Source organism: Pelodiscus sinensis, chromosome 2, assembly GCF_052426305.1.
Source record: "Pelodiscus sinensis isolate ZL-2025 chromosome 2, ASM5242630v1, whole genome shotgun sequence".
In the NCBI taxonomy this organism is placed as follows: Eukaryota; Metazoa; Chordata; order Testudines; family Trionychidae; genus Pelodiscus; species Pelodiscus sinensis.
Genome location: NC_143053.1, coordinates 88206799 through 88227277, shown reverse-complemented (window position 1 = coordinate 88227277; position 20479 = coordinate 88206799). Strand labels below are relative to the sequence as shown.

Genomic DNA, 20479 nt, shown 5'->3' with positions numbered 1-20479 from the left:
AAACAAGCACTTTTCAAGGATGGTCTAGGTAGTACTTGGTCCTTCTATGAGTGCATCGGACCGGACTTAATGACCTATAAAGATTCATTCCAGTTCTATAATTCTATGCAGTTGGATCACGTCCTGATATGTTTTTTTTAAATAAAGGAGTTCATGTACATATAGACTATGCTTCAATTCAAGTATAACTGTGAAGTCACAAACACTGTTTTTAATGATGTTGCTTCTTAAAGAAATAACTCCTGAAGTATCAAATTGAGTGGAAGTGCAGAAATGCTGAACATGTGATAAAAGAAACACAGAAAGAAGTTAACAAACTGTTTGCTTCCTTTAGAAAATACTAGGTATTAATGACATCAGCGTGAAATTTTAAAATATCACTGGTGTGGAGATCTTACGTGGAGGTTCACAATTTTCCCACTACAGGATCTTTTGTTCAGTTTTACCATCTGGAGTTTACCTTAGGTCTTAAGAGTTCTGGAGTGAACAGAGTGCTTTTTAAAGGATAAATGCTAGCTATTACATTTTGATTCCAGAATTTTGTGTGGTTAATAATAAAATATGAGTATTAGATTCTGCATAATCAAAAAGAGGGGAAAATGGAGAAAAGGATTTTAATTTCACTAGGTGCACTAAATTAATAACTTCAGATGGGTAGCCGAGTTTATTGTTTTTTAAGTTTTTCCTGTTACAGACTAATAGTCTAGTAGCATCTTAAAGACTATTTGTTGTTTTTTAAATTTATAACATTATTTGACGTGTCTTCCTCATGAATACATTATTATTATTATTATTACTATTATTATTATTATTATTATTACTAAAAGTAATATAGTGCCTTCTGTCTGGTGAGCTCAGAGATTAATAATTTAAGTATTCTTGTACTCTGTAAGATAGGTAGCATTATCAACATTTTTTTAGATGAGGAAAATGAGGCACACAGACATCAAGTGACTCTCATGAAAGGTCAAACAGGAACTCTGTGGTGCAGCTGGAAGAAGAATCCAGGTCTTCTGACTTTTTTGTCTTTTGCCTTAACCATAGCCTTCCTCTAAAATGAAATATATAATACTGTAGACATATTTTGAACCACTATATTTCTTCCTTAAATTAAACTTTTAATGATTCTGTAGCACATATACAGTGAATGATACTATTTTTCCCCAAAAATAGTGTAGTAGCTTATAAGCATTAGTCTAATATGCAACTCACAGCAAATGCAATTTATATTTAAGCTTGCATATTCCAGATGGACTGGCCAGATTAATGATCATGTTCTTTTTTTTTTTCCCATTGCAGCATGTGTGTTCCGTTACAATGGGCTCTCTTTTGTCTACCTCATCTACCTCTTGCTCATTCCTCTATTTTCAGAACCCACAAAAACAACAATGCAAGGTAAGAGTTTCTCTGATTTTTTTTTTAAAGGTATATAATGTAATATGTACAAAAATCTTGTCGGTGATATAGGGTGGGGTCTTACAGGTAATTCTTCAGTATTCTCTCATTGGTTTTAACTTTTTTCTCCAGTAAGTGAACTGGTTTTGTCATATGTAATGTAAACTTGCTGAATCTTGCTTGGAGCGAGTATTCCCTAGTAACTGATCTAATTAAATTCAGCTATGGAGTTTCCTTCATACGGTGTATATTTTAGACACCTATGCAGACATTGGCAAAACACTGATTTCCCTATTGCCATAACCTTGTAAAGGTTTTTTTTTTCAGTTCTACAGCTGTTGAGTAATTAAATGCATCATGGATAAAATCATCCGCATGTCATATAACAATCACTCTTTAATATTAAAATGGGAAAAATAGGATTCCAGAGATGAAAAAACAGAAGCAGTTTCAGATTTAGGATATTTGTTATTCCCATGTGGTAACAATAAATGGGTTCATCTGTAAAAGTCAGTTCCCAGAAGTTGCTGGGCAACAGTATTGTAACTTCAGGATCATTGAACAGTCAAAGAAAATTTGCTGTGGCAAGGTAATATTTCCTTTTTGAGTTTTATGGGAGGTACATATTGTCACTCAGTAGCTTGTGGGGACTGGTTGAGTGGGAGATAACTTCTCAACTAGTCCCTGCAGTTTAGAAATCACCATCACGTGGCTTGAATCAGACACTTGAATTAAAGCTATTATCATACTTCCAGATAACCTAATTTACAACTAGAAGACTTACCCAGCATTGCCTGGGTCCTTCAGGGCAGGGAGCTGGCAGCATGGGGTGCAGGCATCAGGATGTCATGGCGGGGGCAGTATAGACGGTTGGGTGTGGGGAGTGTGTGCAAGAGTGAGGGTTAAGGGGTGAGGAGGCAGGAGTCCTATCCAACACAGGCCTTTTCTCCTTCACCCCAGACCTCACCTTGGCAGCTAGGGGCCTTTTCTCGCCCTCCAGCATCCTACCAGGGGTCTTTTCTCTCCCACCACACTCCTCATTTCCCCCCAAATGCTGTTGCCAAGGCCTGGGACAGGAGAAAAGGGTTTGGGGCAGTGAAGCTACTTACCAGTGTGCTAACAGGCAAGATGGCAGGTCCCCAGCTTTGTCAGGAATTGTCTCGGTGATATGACTGTCCCCAGTGGCCACACTCAGTATCATATCCCACGGAACAATCCCTCCCTTCCATGTTATTGACCATTCCCTTTTCCGGCTCTTCCAGTTGTCCTGGTACAAACAAATTCTGACCTTGCAAGAGGAAGCTGCATGCCAGATTTCGTGGTTCTAGCTCTTACCATTTAGGAGGACTTGTTGAACAAACACACTCGCAGATAGAGACACAGACAAATTCACAAATCTCTAAAGATAGATAAATAGGCTGTGTCTACATTGGCATGATTTTGCGCAAAAACAGCTGCCTGTCTACATTGGCCGCGAATTCTTGCGCAAGAACACTGATGTTCTAATGTATGAGATCAGTAATTCTTGCGCAAGAACTATGATGATCCCACTCAGGAATAAGCCCTCTTGCGCAACTGTTCTTGCGCTAGAGGCCAGCGTAGACAGGCAACATGAATTTCTTGCTCAAGAAAGCCCAATGGCTAAAATGGCCATCGGTGCTTTCTTGCGCAAGAGAGCATCTACATTGGCATGGATGCTCTCACGCAAAAGCACATCTCTTGCGCAAAGGCACATGTCAGTGTAGACGCTCTCTTGCACAAATACTTTAACGCAAGAACTCTTCCGTTAAAGAGTATTTGCGCAAGATCATGCCAATGTAGACGTAGCCCTAGTGTTTCTCTAGAAACATTTTATATTTTACTCAGGCCAGTGATGGGGTGAAATGATAAACGTAAGCTTCTTCCACATGGACAAGAATGAAAAAGAGGTATTCTAGGTATTCTATGGCACCCTTTTGAGGTTGACAGTGTAGGCTGAAAATATAACCTCAAATATTGGATTTATTTTGACTACTGTGGGTACTGTGTGCATGCAGTATGCTTCCCTATAGCAGTTCTAACAACACTGCACCATTCTGATAGTTAATGGGAAATAACACCATTTTATTGAATACACATCTCTAATAAATGAACCAGGGAATCTAGACTTCAGACATAAAAACGTCAGTTTACTAGGCACCTATGGAAATTGTATCTGACTCAGTAGCATCACATCCGCATAAAGGCTCTGAAACATTTCTGTGAGGCGTCTGTTACCTCATCAGTCAATCCAGTGGAGTCTCCCAAGTGGCATTTGTAGCTCCCCCTTTCCATTTTCAGCAGTTACTTAGTCCAACAGTCTGGTTCAGTTTATACTCTCCTCGTAACCTCTGCCTGGTACATTTTGGGATGGGGTCACTGTGACTCTCCTTAAGCAGCAGGAGTCTCAACCTTCTCCCAGAATAGCTTTTCTCTGGCAATTATTCTATGTGACATGACTAGTGTCTCATATTTATATAGAGGGATATAGACTCTAGAGTCATGTTGCATACAAAATTGTATTTATATTTATTTATTATTTTGTATGTGTTTTTGTGCATATGTGTATATAATATAAACTAGAAGATTTACCCAGCATTGCTCGGGTCCTTAATTTAAATAAGTTTTGTTTTTCTTTCTTTCTTTAAATCATTATTGTGAACTGGGGCTGAGGACAAGGGGTTCAGTATGCAGGCTGCCCCAGGAAGAGAGGACAAACCCAGCCCTTTTTCACTGCAACAGCTTGGGGCCAGGTGAGAAGCACCTGTCCAAGGCTACTGTAGCTGCAGCAGGCATGGCCAGGGAAGGGGTGCATGTCCTCCAGGTGGGGGGACAGACAAACACACAGACACGCAAAAAGACAAAACTCTGAAATATGTAGTAGATAACTGTCTCTTTATCCACTACTGCCCCCTGCTGGCCTAAGGGAGTTATAGCTGTCCTGGTCCCCACATCTGATCTTTTGCTGCCCCCTGCAGTCATTCTACAGTATGACTATACCTCCTGCTAGACCCCTCCCTTTCCATTTTATGGCTTCAGGGGGTAGCCGAGTTAGTCTGTACTGGAAAAAACAACAAATGGTCTGGTAGCACTATATAGACTAACGAAACATGTAGATGGTATCATGAGCTTTCGTGGGCACAGCCCACTTCTTCAGATGAAACTCCAGTCATCTGAAGAAGTGGGCTGTGCCCACGAAAGCTCATGATACCATCTACATGTTTCGTTAGTCTATATAGTGCTTCCAGACCATTTGTTGTTTTTTCCATTTTATGAGAGAAAATTGAATTCCTGGCACAACCAAACCCTGGCTTTACTTCAAGTAGTGATAAGAGGAAGCTGCATATCAAATTTGGTGGTCCTAGCTCTTTCTTTTTAGGAGGAATTCTTGAACACATGGACTAATGGATAGACAGACACACATTTCTAGAAAATATAGTAAGTAGAAGTTTAAAAAAAAATGTGTTTCTGGAAAACACTTGACATCTGATTCGGTATTTTCCTGTTATGTTTGCTTTCCTGACCACCGAGTAATAGAGAACCTAGAAGGAAGGAGAGTCATGCTAGTCAACTGCCAGTTTGAAAGACCCCTGCCTCTTACCTTTTTAGATTATAGTAATTGGGTTGAGTAACATGTTCTCACCAAATGCATACACCCCGCACATTAACCAGCAATAACTTACGTAGGAATATTTTGATGATGAATAACAATACTACTCCCCCCCCCCCCCCACACACACAATTTCAGTGTCTTGTATATGCAAATTAAGTTGGCATTTACTCCATTTACCCTCCTTTGCTCTCACCCCATCAGTGGCATCAGGCAATCTTCTTTCTTGAATTAATTGAGATGTTTAAATTTCTGAGTGCAGCCTCCTATCCTCAGGGGATTCCTCCTTTTCTCTCATTACTGGGGAAAAGAGATGAGAAATGGAAACTTTTCAGGAACTTGTAATATTTTTGTTTTATTTATGATACATGGAAAAATCATGTAACTCCAAATGATTGTTTTTATCAAATTAAAGTACTGTTCTGTCCTAGGCCACACTAAGAGTTTTAATGCACAAAACTATTTAGAAGATTGGGTGGAAAAAAGAGAAATTATTATAAGAGATATTTGGAGTTTATTTATTTATTTGTATGGCCTCTATTCTAGTAAGGTAGTATTTGAGAACCTACATACACAATATTTTATGGGGAAAAGAGATTACGCCCCCCATCAAGTTCTATTGGAGGAGAAGGGAGTCAAATTTAGTCTTGCACTATGTAAAATGTCCTCACCCGAATGGGTTAATTCATTACGACTTACACTATGTTTTGTCCTTGTCAGTATAAGTGATCCAAAATAATATCATGCCACATTGATTTCTGCATGTTGGTTACACGTAGGTGAGAGAATCTTTTCAATTAATCAATTTTACAGTAAATGTTGCCTTTTAATTTATAATTATTTTGAGTACAGTAGTATCCCTGAAGAATCCAGCAAAGAATGGGGCCCCACTGCGCTAGGCACAGTACATACAGATAATAAGGAGCAATGTTTGCAGTCAAAATAGACAAGATGTTCAAACAATGAAAGAAAAGAAGTATTATTAAATCTGTTTTACCAAGGGAGCACTGAGGCATCCCAAGAATAAGGTGGAATTTTCAAAGGTGTGTAGTCTTTTGTTCACTTCAATGGGAGTAGTTAGGCCAAAGCCGAGTGCTTATGATTATCCCACCCTAAGGGTGTGTCTAAACTACAGGGTTTTGTTAACAAAATTACACCTGCGAATGCGGCAGTTTTGTCGACAGCGGTAAACCTCATTCTACGAGGAATAACGCCTTTTTTTCGACAGTTAAGTCGAAAAAAGGCGCTATTGCATCCCCACACTGCTTTTTCAAAAGAGAGCTTCTAGACTCTCTGTCGAAAAAGCAGCTTGCTTTGTCTACAGAACTGGCTGTAGCCTAGATACTATTTTTCGACAGAGGCTTTGTCAACAGTATCTGTTGACAAAGTCTCTATCAAAAAAAGCCTGTAGTCTAGATGTACCCTTATTGGCTTGGCCAAAAATAATACACGTCTAGGGAGTATGTGGCAGGATTTGAACTCAGGACTCCCAAGACTCACTTCAGTAACTTAATTCCCAAACTATCATTTCTTAGTTTTGAATCCAATATCATCATGTATTACAGAATTAAGAGGAACATTCAACTTTCCCTCTCTATAACATTCATTAATTCATATATTTCTAATATAGGTCTCTAATTTTCCCCCTCTCAAAGTTTTAATCTGTGAGTACTCCTCCCCCCCCACTCCAAAATCTCAGTGACATGAATACAGTGCTTTGGCAGGGGCCCAATGGGTGGGATTAGTTTATGCTTGGATGCTTAAATGTCCAGTGCAGCCAGCAAATACAGAATTGAAAAATAAAATAAAATAATAAAAAGCAAATCCTCAGCATGTTAGGAAATCCCAATCTAACTAAAACTGTCAATCTTTTTTATTATGGAAAATTACAAGGACAGTGAGCAAATGAAACATTAGTAAATGCCCAGATGTGGATTAAAGTTTCTCTTAAAAGCACTGAAGGTGACACATGAGGCGGAAGGAGCAAACCTAGATGGGGAATACGGGTGCAGTTTCCTAGCTAATATCCGGTTACTGTGTTTATTTTATGTGTTTTTTTGTTTGTTTGTTTTTTCTGCCCTTTTCGTTCCAGCAAGAATGATTGACAACTTAAACGTAGACATTTTTTAACAACCAAGTGTGAAATTTATTGACTGTCATCTCCATCCTCTCATTTTATTTGTGTTTTTAAATTTAAAACACATTTTGAAGTGGTTTCATGGGTATACAATCAAGTAAGTGTCATTGTCAATAGAGCATTTTTTTCAGTCAGGGAGTGTTTTTTAAAACATTTTAGATGGTCTCATAAGATTTTATATCATGGTGTACTACACTGCTCATACTCTGGCTACAGTGTGATGTCTTGGTGAATTTTGTATAAAGAGTCAAAGAATTTAAAATCCCAACTTACTGTATTAGAATAGACAGTCTGAAGAAGATTGCTTGAAATGTGTGGAATGTGGAAGGTTAAATACCTTAGCCTACTGACTTTGAAAGTATGTTTGGATATCTTTCTCTATCGTGTGTGTCTTCTCAGAACATAGAAGGGGAAAATGTATAGTTATTTAACTAGAATCACCCATACCACCATTACCTCAGAGAATCAAAATATACAATAAAGCAAACTTTCTTTAAAATAGAAAAAATAAACCTCTCTCTCTGTTTCCCTAGCTGTTTTGTTTCTTTTTTCTCTTTCTGAATTTCATTTTTTAGTCTGTACAATATCTGAGTCTTTGCTCCTATTTTTAATGTGTTCACACTAATTAATTTTTCACTAAAGTCTTTTCTTTCATTTTTGTTTCAAATTTAAAACAAAAGGTTTTTAAATTTTTCTCTTTTCCCCTCCATCTAATTTTTACTTTTATATTTTTTGTCCATTTTTTCACATTTTCTGTCTCTGTCTCTCTCTGACCCATTCCACTCATCCACCTACTACATACACTCTTCAATCACCATGCCCATTCCTCTTCCCATCCATTTTTCTCGTTCCTTTGGCTCTTCTACTATTTCCTTGGTTTTCTACCTAGTTTATTTTCCTTTGTTGATCTTTTCTTCCCATTTCCAAGGAGGCCTACGACAAGCTAGTAGGTTTTCATGGAGAGTAAAATATCGTATTGCATGTGAAATCCCTTTTTCCTCTTCGCTCTGTAATGTTTATCTTCTAAAAATACTATTGCTAAAATAACTCAATATAAAATCTTATCTCCTGTTATAATGTGCACAATTCTTTTTCTCTGAGTTATGTTCTTGCCCTTTGATCTGAGATCTCAGCCATCTCTAACATGCCACATCATCTCCATCTAAAGCAAAAAAATAAAGATATTCAATTGACTGAAAAAATGAGTTGAACATGGTATTTGCAGATATGCTGTTCAACCATTCATGTAGTTGGTTGAATAATAGAGAACATAATCACAAATAATCTATGCATTTAAAATTCTTTCGGTTCATTGTTTGTTCATCTTGGCTAATTATTTGTTTAACCAAATATTTATAGGTCTTGAAATCAATCACTGACTATTATGATATTAATATAAGCACAAAGTGCAGAATTCTCTCTAAAAATGATCACAAGGATATATCAATGCAGATAATCAATTATTTCCTTTTTATAATGGAGGTGGTTAAAAATTGTTTATGTTATCAATCCTTGCAACAGCAGCTAATCTTGATGCAACTATAATTTTACAATAATTCTAAAAACACACAGCCTTTAGGTAATAATTTTCCTTATACAAACAGTGTCTGACTAGTGACTGGTTTAATACCTACAGTAGCTCTCTTATGACAAATAATTAGTAACAGTTTAATAGACCTGTTGCAAACTAATTCTGTTGCCCTGATTTTGAGGATCAAGAGAGTAATGCGTTTATAACTGTTTTAATGATGATCTTATTTCTGTCAGGAAAGATTAGAATAATCCAGGTTATGTCTTTTATTTTAAATGTACTTGACTTGGATAGGAGAAATTATTCATTTATCAGTACTAAATAACAAGTTTTCCGTAACAGACGTGAGGTTGCATTCTGTTAGGTTTACCAGAGGCTTCTTAATCCAGTTGCCAATTTATATTATGCTAATTGTGAATAAGAAGTCTTCTTAACCAGGTAATATACTTCACTTTAGAAAAGTCATGGATCAGATTCAGCTGTCTTTAGTCATGGTGGGTAACAAAATGAAGTGAGCTACTTTTGGAATAAGATAATACTCAGTGTGAGAGAAGACTAGCAGAATCTGGCTCAAAATAAATATCTACCAGGTATTTTTATATTTTGTTTGGCTGAGGAGCTAATGTAATAAGAATTATCCATTTTAAATATGAATATTTATAAACCATGCACAAACCTCAAATATTCAATAATATTTTTAGCCCCGCTGTGTTGGAAGAAGGACAGAAGACACTACATATGGATTAATTAGGCTGCAAATATATTCTGAAATGTATCAAAGCATCTGTGATGATCATTTCAATACATATCTGGGAGGATTCTATGAGCCCTTTCTGTCCCCCATCCTGTCTTTCACCCGTGCTGTAGAGAACACAAGGGGTAGCTCCTGGACCGGCATGAGCTGGGACAGAGCACCTTCCCTTATCAACTAATCATGTAGTCAACACAAATTGTATTGACTACACAATTAGTCAGTGACCTGCCTCTTAACATCCTTAGATGATGAATTCAACCATAGAGGTTGAATTTAGAGGTTTACAGATTTGCTACTGTTTCTATGCTGAGTGCGCTGATGGTTTAGTTGGAGGGGCAAGAGTTCATGCATTTCTATGCAGAGGTACTGAGTTCAGCCACCACAGGACTGATGTAGGGTGACCAGGTGCCCAGTTTTGGACCACAACACATGATCAAAAAGAAATCCTGAAGGCTCTGGTTAGCACTGCTGACATGGCCATTGATTCTCTGCTGCTTAGTCACAGTGGGGCTGGCAGGTTCTCTGCAAGCTGCTCTGCAGCCTGGGGGGTAGTAGCCAAGCTGCTGGATCTGGCTTCTAGCTATCAGGGCTGCTTGTGGTGGTGGTGGTGTGAGTGGGTGGGTTATCTGAATGCTATATTCCTGCCTGGCTGGAGGCTCAGCTCCCATTGGCTAGGTCTGGGGAGCGGAGGAGAACCACTCGAGCACGCATCAGGAGGCTGTTGAGGGGTTGTGTGGTGGCAGTGAAGCTTGCCTCTCCTGCTGCTGCCTGATGGTGGCCTTCTTCTCACATGCCACGTGTGGCGGGGCTCGACATGTGCTATACGTGGTCTGTCACCCCATTGCTAACACTCAGGAATTCAAGGTATGTGTATCCCCATCTCCTGTGCATCTCCTCCCCTCCCCCTGTTCCACTGCCATAACCCTCACTGCATCCCTCCCCATCCTACCTCCTGCCAACAGTACCCCTCATTGCATCCCTTTTGATCCCAACCCCTCTCATCCCTCTGTCATTTCATCCCACCTCTTGTTCTCATCCCTCACACTGCATCCCTCCCAAACCCATCCCCCTCCCTGAATCCCTCCATGTCTTAAATCCCATCTCTCCATACCACAACTCTCCATATCCTCCTGTCATTGCACCCTTCCCATCCCACCTCCCATCCCTTTCCTGCCCCCACATACTCCTCACTGCAGCCATCCCCCATCCCATTCCAATCCTATACCCCTTACAGCTCTTTCCCACCCATCCTTTTCACCTCCCAGAGCCACCATATTCTTGCACCCTATTCCCCTCCATACACTGCTGCACTCCTACCATGTCCTTATACAACCCTGTGCCCCTCTCATCCTCATGCACCTGTAGCTTTCAGCCTCCCCGTTTGGACCTTGCAATGAAAGTGAGCACGTGAGCAGGGGTGGGAGAGAACAAGTGACAGAGATGGGGAGGATGGAGCAGTAGTGCTGGAATTATTTTCAGGGTAAGGGTGCTGAGCTGTGCCCCCCCCCCCCCCCTTAGTGCTGGCTGCTAGCCAGCCATTGTCACAAATGGCATCCAGTCCAGGAGAGTTGGCAACCATAGTCACATCTGGGGGTGGCTATGGAGCCACAGTCCAGGGTTGGGGCTCTGAGCTGCAGCTGAGCCTCCAGGGACAACGGCTTGGACTCCAGGAACAGTGGGTGGCAGGACCCTGGGGGTGATGAATCCAGTGGAACTATTGGGAGTGCTGGTGCCTGGATACTGGGACCCAGAGCTGGCAGAGCAGGTGGCAGGTCACCTGTGGGGCATGGGGGAAGCCAGGTGCAAAACCTGAGGCTGCTGCAGCTTCTACCCCACCCCTACTTACATCTAGCCCAGTAGCCTGTCTGCCAACAGTGGCCAGCATCAGGTACCTCGAAGGGGGTGGACCGAAGACAATGATCAAGCGATTTGTCTCCTGCCGGCTGCCATCCTTCTCCAGCCTCTGACAAATAGAGGCCAGGGATTTCTATCCCCTGGCTAATAGCCGTTTATAGATCTAACCTCCATGAAATTATCTAGCTTCTTTTTAAACTCTGTTATAGTCCTAGCCTTCACAGCCTCCTCTGGCAAGGAGTTCCACAGGTTGACTACACGCTGTGTGAAGAAGAACTTTCTTTTATTAGTTTTAAACCTGCGACCCATACTTCCTGTGGGTGGGCTGTGGGCAGGGCAAGGATGTTCAGCTTTATGGAATTAGAGCGTTGGCAACTCTAGGCTGGTGCTGCCTTTGGTCTTATCACTGGTAATCATTAGTCCACAACATGTTTTCAGAGACAGAAATAGAAATCAAGTGTCCTGATGCCCTGCATTCCTCTGCTGCCTCACACATGCTGTTTAATACAAACAAAATATGCATCTCCGTGTATGGCCTGACCAGTCTAGGCCTGACCACAGAGCCTAGACAGGGAGGTCTGGTGGCAGGGCAGGATCATGGTAGGGGGCACCAGCAAACCTGTGAGGAGATGGGGGGGCAGGGAGCTCTGTTTCCGGCCACGGAGCTCTGGCCCCGGCCCTCTGCACCAGCTCTGGCTGCGTAGCTCTAGCCCTGGCTGTGGAGCCAGCTGCTGAACTCGGCCCCTGTTGCAAAGCTCTGGTCACAGCCACAGAGCCAGGCGGCTGCACTGCCCCAGTCATGGACCCAGGTGGTTGCTGAGCTCTGTCCCTGTTGCGCAGATGGCTGTGGAGTTCTGCCCCGGGCGGCTGGGGCAACAGCAGGGGCAGGCAGGAGCCCTAACCTAGTGGCAGCACGGGCCAGGATGGGAGGAATCTTCCCTGGTCCAGCAAATCTTCTCGTTCAGGATCAGTCAGGCCCTGAGGGGGCCAGACGAGTGTGGTCCAACTTGTAGTATGTGTTTGTACAGTGCCTACAGCCATTGGCCCTGAGTGTAATTAGATTCTGTGCTGTGAATGCTCCTATAGCTGGGGCCAGAATGGTCTGATTGACTCTGAATACATGAAAGTTGGCAGTGCTGTAATCGTCACGTACATGGAGGAAGAAGAGGGAGAGTTAAAATATCAGACAGGAAAAAATTATTTTAAAAATTTGGGGGAGTCTTACTCATGATTTCTGAATTTTTTTGACTGGGCAATACTGTACGTTAAGTGTTTCAGAGAGGTTGATTCCATAGTGTAACCATGTAACCGCAGAGATAATTTCTTCCATTTTTTTTGGCAAAGATTTATTGCCCGTTGCCTTTTAGGTGTCAATTATAGAGTACACTAAGGAATTACTGGGTTGCTGACTAAAGAGAGAGCGAGAGAGAGCTGTTTGATTCCCTAGAGCCACTGAATGTCTTTGTATAGGCTTGAGGCATCAGAGAGATTTATTTATAGTTCAGAAAATGCTTTTGAGCAATTAAAATTTTGATTTTTACTGGATTGGGCATATGTCTGTTTATGGAGCCATGCCAGTCAGCTACATAAACATCCTTTGGCTCAAAATACTGCATCTCAGCTAGGTTTCTTCATTTTTAGCATCATGCATATTCCCAGGGGGTGAACAGTGGAGTTCATTATAACTGACAGGCCAGTTCTAGGAGTACTTACTCATTCCTTACTCAGGCAAATTTTAGTAAAAATGATATATCTTTAAGATCTAGCCCAACATTGCAAATTCTCTTGCTTTTGCCTAAGCAGAGAGCTTTTCTGTTCATTGCTAATGACACATACCGTTCTTACTACTTTCACGTCAAATCATTTTGTTGGGGGCGGGGAAACCTTCTTAAAATTAATTTTAAGTGAATGTAGTGCTTATGAAGAGCATCAAACTGACCGCCTTGGAAATGGAAATCCTCCATTCATTGCCTGAGCATTTTGTAGCACAGCAACTGTACCCTTTGGTTTGTCTGAAGTTTTGCAAAATGAAGTGTTCTGATGTGAGAAGATAGATCTCTGATTCTGTGTCCCTTTACCCATGGCCTCTCTAAATCTCTATCATCGGAGATTCCAGGTAGATGGCTGATTTTATGCTGTAGACACAAGTTTTCATCATCATCATCCTTCAAGTGCCAGGTGTGGTTTTGGAGTTTAATAAGTCAGAGAATCCAGACTGCACCTGGCCATAACCTTTACAACCAAAGCAAAACAGGCATGGTATACAGGGTATAATAGGAAGCTAAAAGGAGGAAATAACTAGGATTTTTACTTGAATTTATATTATTAAATAATTGGTGCTTTTTTGTGTTATCACAGAAAATGTGTATCGTCAGGAGAGATCTGAATGGAAAGAGGAGCAGTGTCTCTGCAAACTGGAGTTGGATAAGAGCTCCCTAGATTGAGGACAACATTGAAGAAGTCCTGGAGATAGTTGTGATTGTGTGAAAATAGGGCATGGATATAGGCACTAGAAACGTTGCTGTATTGTTGGGGTACTAGAGCATGGGCTAAGACAACTGTTTATGTAACATACTGGCAATCAGATTGCTGCCATTTTTACGAGTGTTAGCAATTGCTATTATGCAAGGACCTGGTACTGAAAGCGTCGTTATCCTATTATCCCTCAAACTATTTGTAAACAGAGGCATAGAAAACTCTTTCAGGGTGTCAAGATGCAGAGGGGTTGCCATGTTAGATTGTGTCAGGAAAAATAACAAGGAGTCCTTTGGCAACTTAGAGACTGACAAGTTTATTTGGATATGTACTTTTGTGGGCTGGAGCCCACTGTCACATGCATGAAGCGGAAACTTTAGTTCGGGGGTATAAACACACACGCAAGGATGGGAATGTTACATTATGCGAAGGATCAACTCCATCAGGGAGGATGTGGCCCGCTCCCAACTGTTGATGAGAAGGTTTACACCAACGGCGTAAATTACTTTTTGTAGTGAGTTAGTCACTCCCAGTCTCTATTCTGACCCATTTGATGGTGTAAAATTTGCATATGAATTCCCATGTTGCAGTTTCACTCTGCTGTCTGGTTTTAGATTTTTTTTTGGCTCTCCCACTGGTTTTTAAATGTTACTGTTCTTGATGTCTGATTTGTGTCCATTTATTCTTTCGTGTAGACACTCTCTGGTTTGGCCAATGTATGTTGCAGAGGGACATTGATAGCACATGATGGCATATATCACAATAGTAGCTGTGCAGGTGAATGAGCTCCTGATGTGGTTAGGTCCTATGATAGTGCCTAGAGGTAAATAATGAATTCATGGTTGAATCACGTTGTACTGAGTAGTTTTATTCCATAACTAAATTTGTCTACATTTAGAACTTCAGATTGTGATGGAGCAGATCTTCACCCTTGCCAGGAAGAAGTTAAAGCACCTCTGGAAACAATCAGCCTCATTCTGGTGCACCTGTGGATATGCCTACACTGCATTGGAAACCTAGGTTTCTAGGACCCAGGAGTGTGGACTTGATATTTCCAAGATCATGTTTGAGCTTCTAAACTGCATAGTGATTCTAGCCTTGCAGTTGTTGGACCTGGGTCTCTCAGCTGTCCTAATGTCTCCATACTGCACTAAGCATGCTTTCTGACTCGGCCCCAGATCAAATGGCACTGCAGATGAGGAGTGTCTGCAGCATTTCTTCTCCCCGCCATTTTGTTAAGTGTTGGAATACCTGATTGTCTTTTATTGCATTTGTAGCTCATTTCATGACTTTGGTGCATAATTTGTCTGCATGATTTATCCCTCTTATATAAAACAATACATTTGGATGCTAGGATCTGTAAACCTGTATTTATTTCTGCCATATATAAGCAAATAAAATTAATTTCCTCTAAGCTATAGAAACTTTTTAAAAATTTTGGATAACTGAAATGAACTAACATCAAGAAATTCATGAAGTCCAAGTCAGAGTCTTCCAAATGTGCACTATATCTGGATTTAGTCATCTACATTCTTTCATTTGTGTACACGAATGGCTAATAACATAAAAAAAAGTGTGTACACAAACTGAAGCCACATTTGGTAAACTTAATTCAGAATAATTAAAAGAAAAATTTGCAATCCAATGTACTTCTTAGAAGTTGATTGTTTAAACAGCTCTGTGGAAATGTGTAATTTTACACCTCCTCTCACTGTCCAAATATCACTGGATAGCATCATTAGCAAATATGCACTAACTATAATGGACCAATTCTTGTATTTAGTTTTAGTGGCAGATTCTACTGAGTTACGCCAGCAGGGTAACACTGTGATCCCTATATCACTGTAGCTATATTGAAATAGTTATGCTAGTATAATTCCATGGTTTAGATGCAGACTACACTGATGTAAGGGGTTTTCTACTGACGTAGGATCATCACCTCCCTAAATGAAGTTAGATATGTTGATTGACGTGTTCTTCCATTAACAGAGCTTCATCTACTCTGGTCAGAGGTTGTTTTTTTTCTTGCTGATGCAAACAGCAGTGTCAACCTAATTTTTTAGTGTAGATCAAGTCCTAGTGATATTACTCATGTCTTAAACCAGTGGAACGAACAACACAATTTGGTCCCTAAGATGTAAAGAAAATCAGAACACTAATAAGAAGGGAATTTTCTTATTGCAGTGAGATGATTGTATTATCTTTACTGCTGTAGTAGAAGCTGGTCCCCTCTAATAGCCCAAAATCTAGCTATAATAATAACAGAACAGAGGATCCTGCTCCACTCTCCTCTGTGGGATTAGAGAACCCTGAATGCAGTGTGTCCATTGTAAGTCTGCTGTGCAATAGCGAGAGGTATTGTCACCTAAGTCCTCGGCAGGGAACAGAGCATTGCCTGCACTCCAGCGTATTACAGGATTTGAATGAAAGGCTTGTGGATCTGTAATCACATATATCCACTGGCCAATTCCCAATTTCCCTACTAGGGGCCTAATGGCTATGATAACTTATAACTTTGTAGTGTTTGGGGGGACTCTGTGGCAGTGTTGAAAGTTTCCTTTTGCTTGGTAACAATGGAGAACTGCTCACAGCTCCTTTACGTGACCGGTTGGAAGGATTGAGGATTTGCTTAATAGTGAAAAGAAAAAGAACTGTGGATTTGTCTGAAGGGGGAGAGTGGTACCATATAATTTTATGTTTAAATATTGAATATAAAATAGGAGGAGACATATAAAGCTACCTGACTGTTTTTTTTATTAAAACACTTTTGTTAGCCCCCTTTTTAAGTACCATTATATTTTAAAGAATCATGTCTGATTATGTTGTCATTAAGGCAGAAGGAAGAAAATCCAGTAAACCGTTACCGTATTTTCCAGCGTATAAGGCGACTGAGCGTATAAGACGACCCCCTAATTTTCTAGTGAAAAGATAGGTTTTCGTCTTATACTCGCCGTATAAGACTACCCCTCCTTAAGAGGCCAACCGGCAGCGCCCCAGTGCCCCTCGGCCTCCCCGGCTTTCCTCCCGGTGTCCCTGGTCTGCTGGAGACGGTCCCCAGCAGACCAGAGGCACTGGGAGCAAAGCCGCAGCAGCAGCGGGGTCCCGCGCCTCTGAGGCTTTGCTAGAGCAAAGCCTCAGAAGTGCGGCACCCCGCCGCCGCTTCGGCTTTGCTCCCGGTGCCTCTGGTCTGCTGGGGACCGTCTCCAGCAGACCAGGGACACCGGGAGCAAAGCCTCTGAGGACGCCGGCAGCGGGACAGCCGCAGCATGCCTGGGCTGCCCCGCTGCCGGCTTCCCCCGCGGCTTCGCAAAGCGGCGGAGGGGCTCGGGCAGCCCGAGCCCCTCCGCATCTTTGCTCCGCGTCTTCCTGGTCTGCAGACCAGGGAGACGCGGAGCAGCTTTTCTCGCCCCGGAGTACACGGGCGGCAGGACCGCGAGGTCCCGCAGTCTTTGTCCTCCGGGGCGAGAAAAGCCCCGGCGTATAAGACGACCCCCGATTTTTGGGGGATGTTTTTAAGCATAAAAAGTCGTCTTATATGCTGGAAAATACGGTAGGTATGTGTTTTTATTATTGTGATCAACCTAAAGATGAGAGGAATTCCTGTAAAAGCAGCATGAGACAGTGTTTCAAAAAAGTAATTGCAGCTGTTTTCAGTTACTCTGCTGTTGATATTGCCCTGCCCGAGATCATAAAATCGTACTACAGTACTTCAAGGTCTGCCCTGAATCCAGCATGTACAATATTGCAGGCAACCAGATGATGCCTGAAGGAGCACTTAAAATGAGCTACAGACTGAACTAGCCAGCAGGCCAGGCTGTGACAATGGCATCATTTGTTGTTGCTTTGGTTGCAGCATGGGCTGTTCATCATAAATCTCTTCTCTGTTAGAAAACTGCCTGACTTGTGCTACTTGAAATATGTCTTCTGTGGTTTACTTTCTTTCTCTCAAATAAATAAACTGTATTTATATTTGGTGTGTTTCTCTTGCTTGAAGGACTTAGTCTCCTCCCTAATTCTCCCCAGTTTTGCTTCAGATAGTAAATACCTTGTTCAACATGCAATCAGGAGAGAGCGGGAGGTGGTTAGCGGTAGTGCCTAAGTATTCCACAAATTAGGCATGCTGGAATGGCTGGCTGCTGTTTCGTGTTTCCTTTGTTAATCCAGTTTGGATCATTTAGTAGAAGGGAGTAGAATGTAGTGATAAGGCTCATTAAAATTGCCTGTCGAATGTAACATCATGTAAGTGTGAGTTATATAGACAGGCTTGGACCTAGATCTGACCCTAACCTGAACTTTGTGGCTGGCCCTGCCTTTGTAGTGGACTAAAATCTTGAAGTCTGACGCCCAGGAATTTGAAGAAGTTTGGGTGTAGGCCCAGATTTTATATCTTGGTTCCATTTCTAGTATATATTTAAAAAATAAAATGAAATAAAGCTTCTGTAGGAGGGACTGGAAAGGAGGGGGGTAGGAGTTCAGCTCTTAATACCCCATGGGAAGACCTTGGAATCTGAACTTCAGGAGAGAGAATCCCTTGGCATACCACTCAGTCCCTTTGTTGGTTCGCCTTTGCTTTTCCCTCTGTCTCCCAACTTGTGTTCGGGATTTCTGTAAGAGTTCCTTCAGGAATATAAAAACTGAAAAAACAAGAGGTCCTTTAGTACCTTAGGGTATGTGTACACTAGCCCCCTAGTTCGAACTAGGGAGGCTAATGTAGGCATTCGAAGTTGCAAATGAAGCTCGGGATTTAAATACCCTGAGCTACATTTGCAACTTTGAATGCCTACATTAGCCTCCCTAGTTCGAACTAGGGGGCTAGTGTAGACATACCCTTAGGGTACGTACGTCTAAACTACATGGCTCTGTCGACGGAGCCATGTAGATTTGTTGTTTTGGCAAAGGCAAATGAAGCCGCGATTTAAATGATCGCAGCTTCATTTAAATTTACATGGCTGCCGCGCTGAGCCGACAAACAGCTGATCAGCTGTTTGTCCGCTCAGCGTGCTAGTCTGGATGCTCCCCTGCCGACATCAAAGTCCTTTGTCGGCAGCCCCGGTAAACCTCATCCCACGAGGAATAACGGGGCTGCTGACAAAGGGCTTTGATGTCGGCATGGGAGCGTCCAGACTAGCGCGCTGAGCGGACAGAACAGCTGCTCTGCTGTTTGTCGGCTCAGCGCGGCAGCCATGTAAATTTAAATGAAGCCGCGATCATTTAAATCGCGGCTTCATTTGCCTTTCCCTATGTGTCTAATCTAAATGTCTCTGACGACAGAGGCATGTAGTCTAGACACAGCTTTAGAGACTAACTACACACAAGCACCTTAGGATATGTCTAGACTACATGTCTCTGCCGACAGTGGTATGTAAAATAGGCTACCTGACATAGTCAATGAAGCAGGGATTTAAATATCCCTGGTTTCATTAAAATAAAAATGGCTGTCACGCTGTGCTGGCTCAGCTGATCGTCGGTACAGCACGCGAGTCAAGACGCGGATAAGTCGAGAAGGAAAGTCTTTGTTGACGGCTCCCATATGCCTCATGAAACGAGGTTTACAGGAGCGGTCGACAAAGGCGTTTCCTATCGACCTATCCGCGTCTTGACTCCTGCATTGTGCCAATGATCAACTGAGCCAGCACAGCGTGGTGGCCATTTTTATTTTAATGTGGCTAGGGATATTTAAATCCCAGCTTCATTGACTATGTCGGGTAGCCTATCCTACATGCCTCTGTACCCTTAGAGACTAACTACACACACACACGCGCACACACACACACACAGTCATGAGTGTTTGTGGGCACAAATCACTCATGTTCGTGGGCGCAAATCACTCATCTGAAGATGTGGGTTGTGCCGCTAATGCTCATATATATTGTTAGTCTCTAAGGTGCTACAGGACCACTAGTGTTTTAAGCTTTAAATTACAGATTAACACAACTACCCCTCTGAAACTTCAGTAACATAGTTCAAGAAGAAATTATAGCTTTATGTGGTGACAAGGACCTAGCCCTGGCATGTCTATAATAAGAAAGTGTTGAGGAACATTTATGTTAATTACCCTTCCATGTGTTACTGACCGTCTGCTGCTTCCTTTTGCTGCCTTAGTCCCACACAATGGCACTGCATTAGAACTTGCTAATTTTAATGAAAATGACGTGACCATTTTTGCTAAGAGCATTTAGAAACCAGAAAATAGAGACAATGGGGAGAGGAAGAGAAGAAAATTAAGTCCACACCAATCCTATTGGTATTTCCTTAGGCCATTGTCTGGACCTACATATGTAGCACATTTGTTCAAATCACAGGCGCTGAATTTGGAGTTAGAAAACTGTTCATTTACAAGTAGTCAGAGTAAAACATTGATACATTTGGATTCAATTATTCATGATAATGCTTTTTATAGCCATGATAATGGGTGTTTGTCTTGTTATGACAGATAACTTGGGTTGTACTAGTTTGTAAAATAAATAGTGCTCAGCGGGCTGGTCTGTTTTGTGTGTGTTAGCTGAGCTGAAAACAATAATGTGCTGACTCACTCGTCTTTACATTTGAATAGCAGTAACTGATGCTGTCATTAAGCCAGATGTTGTCCATCAAATATTTATCATGTTGCCATTCCAAAGGCTTTTAAGGGTTCATGCAAGTGCTGCTGCTAAGTTTGAGAACAGAGCTTTTTCAGTATTTTTTTAATTACTCTTGTTTGACTTC

At 41.7% G+C, this 20479-nt stretch overlaps 1 protein-coding gene across 13 annotated transcripts in view; it reads left to right on the top strand.

Moving 5' to 3' along the window:
- The window catches only part of PIEZO2 (piezo type mechanosensitive ion channel component 2), a 422273-nt gene that overhangs the window by 77882 nt on the left and 323912 nt on the right, over positions 1 to 20479 (top strand). For all 13 annotated transcript variants that reach the window (XM_089776309.1, XM_089776310.1, XM_075920988.2 and 10 more), the window contains exon 2: positions 1300 to 1395. In XM_089776309.1, the coding sequence (XP_089632435.1) occupies positions 1300 to 1395 (96 nt within the window). The remainder of the gene's footprint in view (positions 1 to 1299; positions 1396 to 20479) is intronic.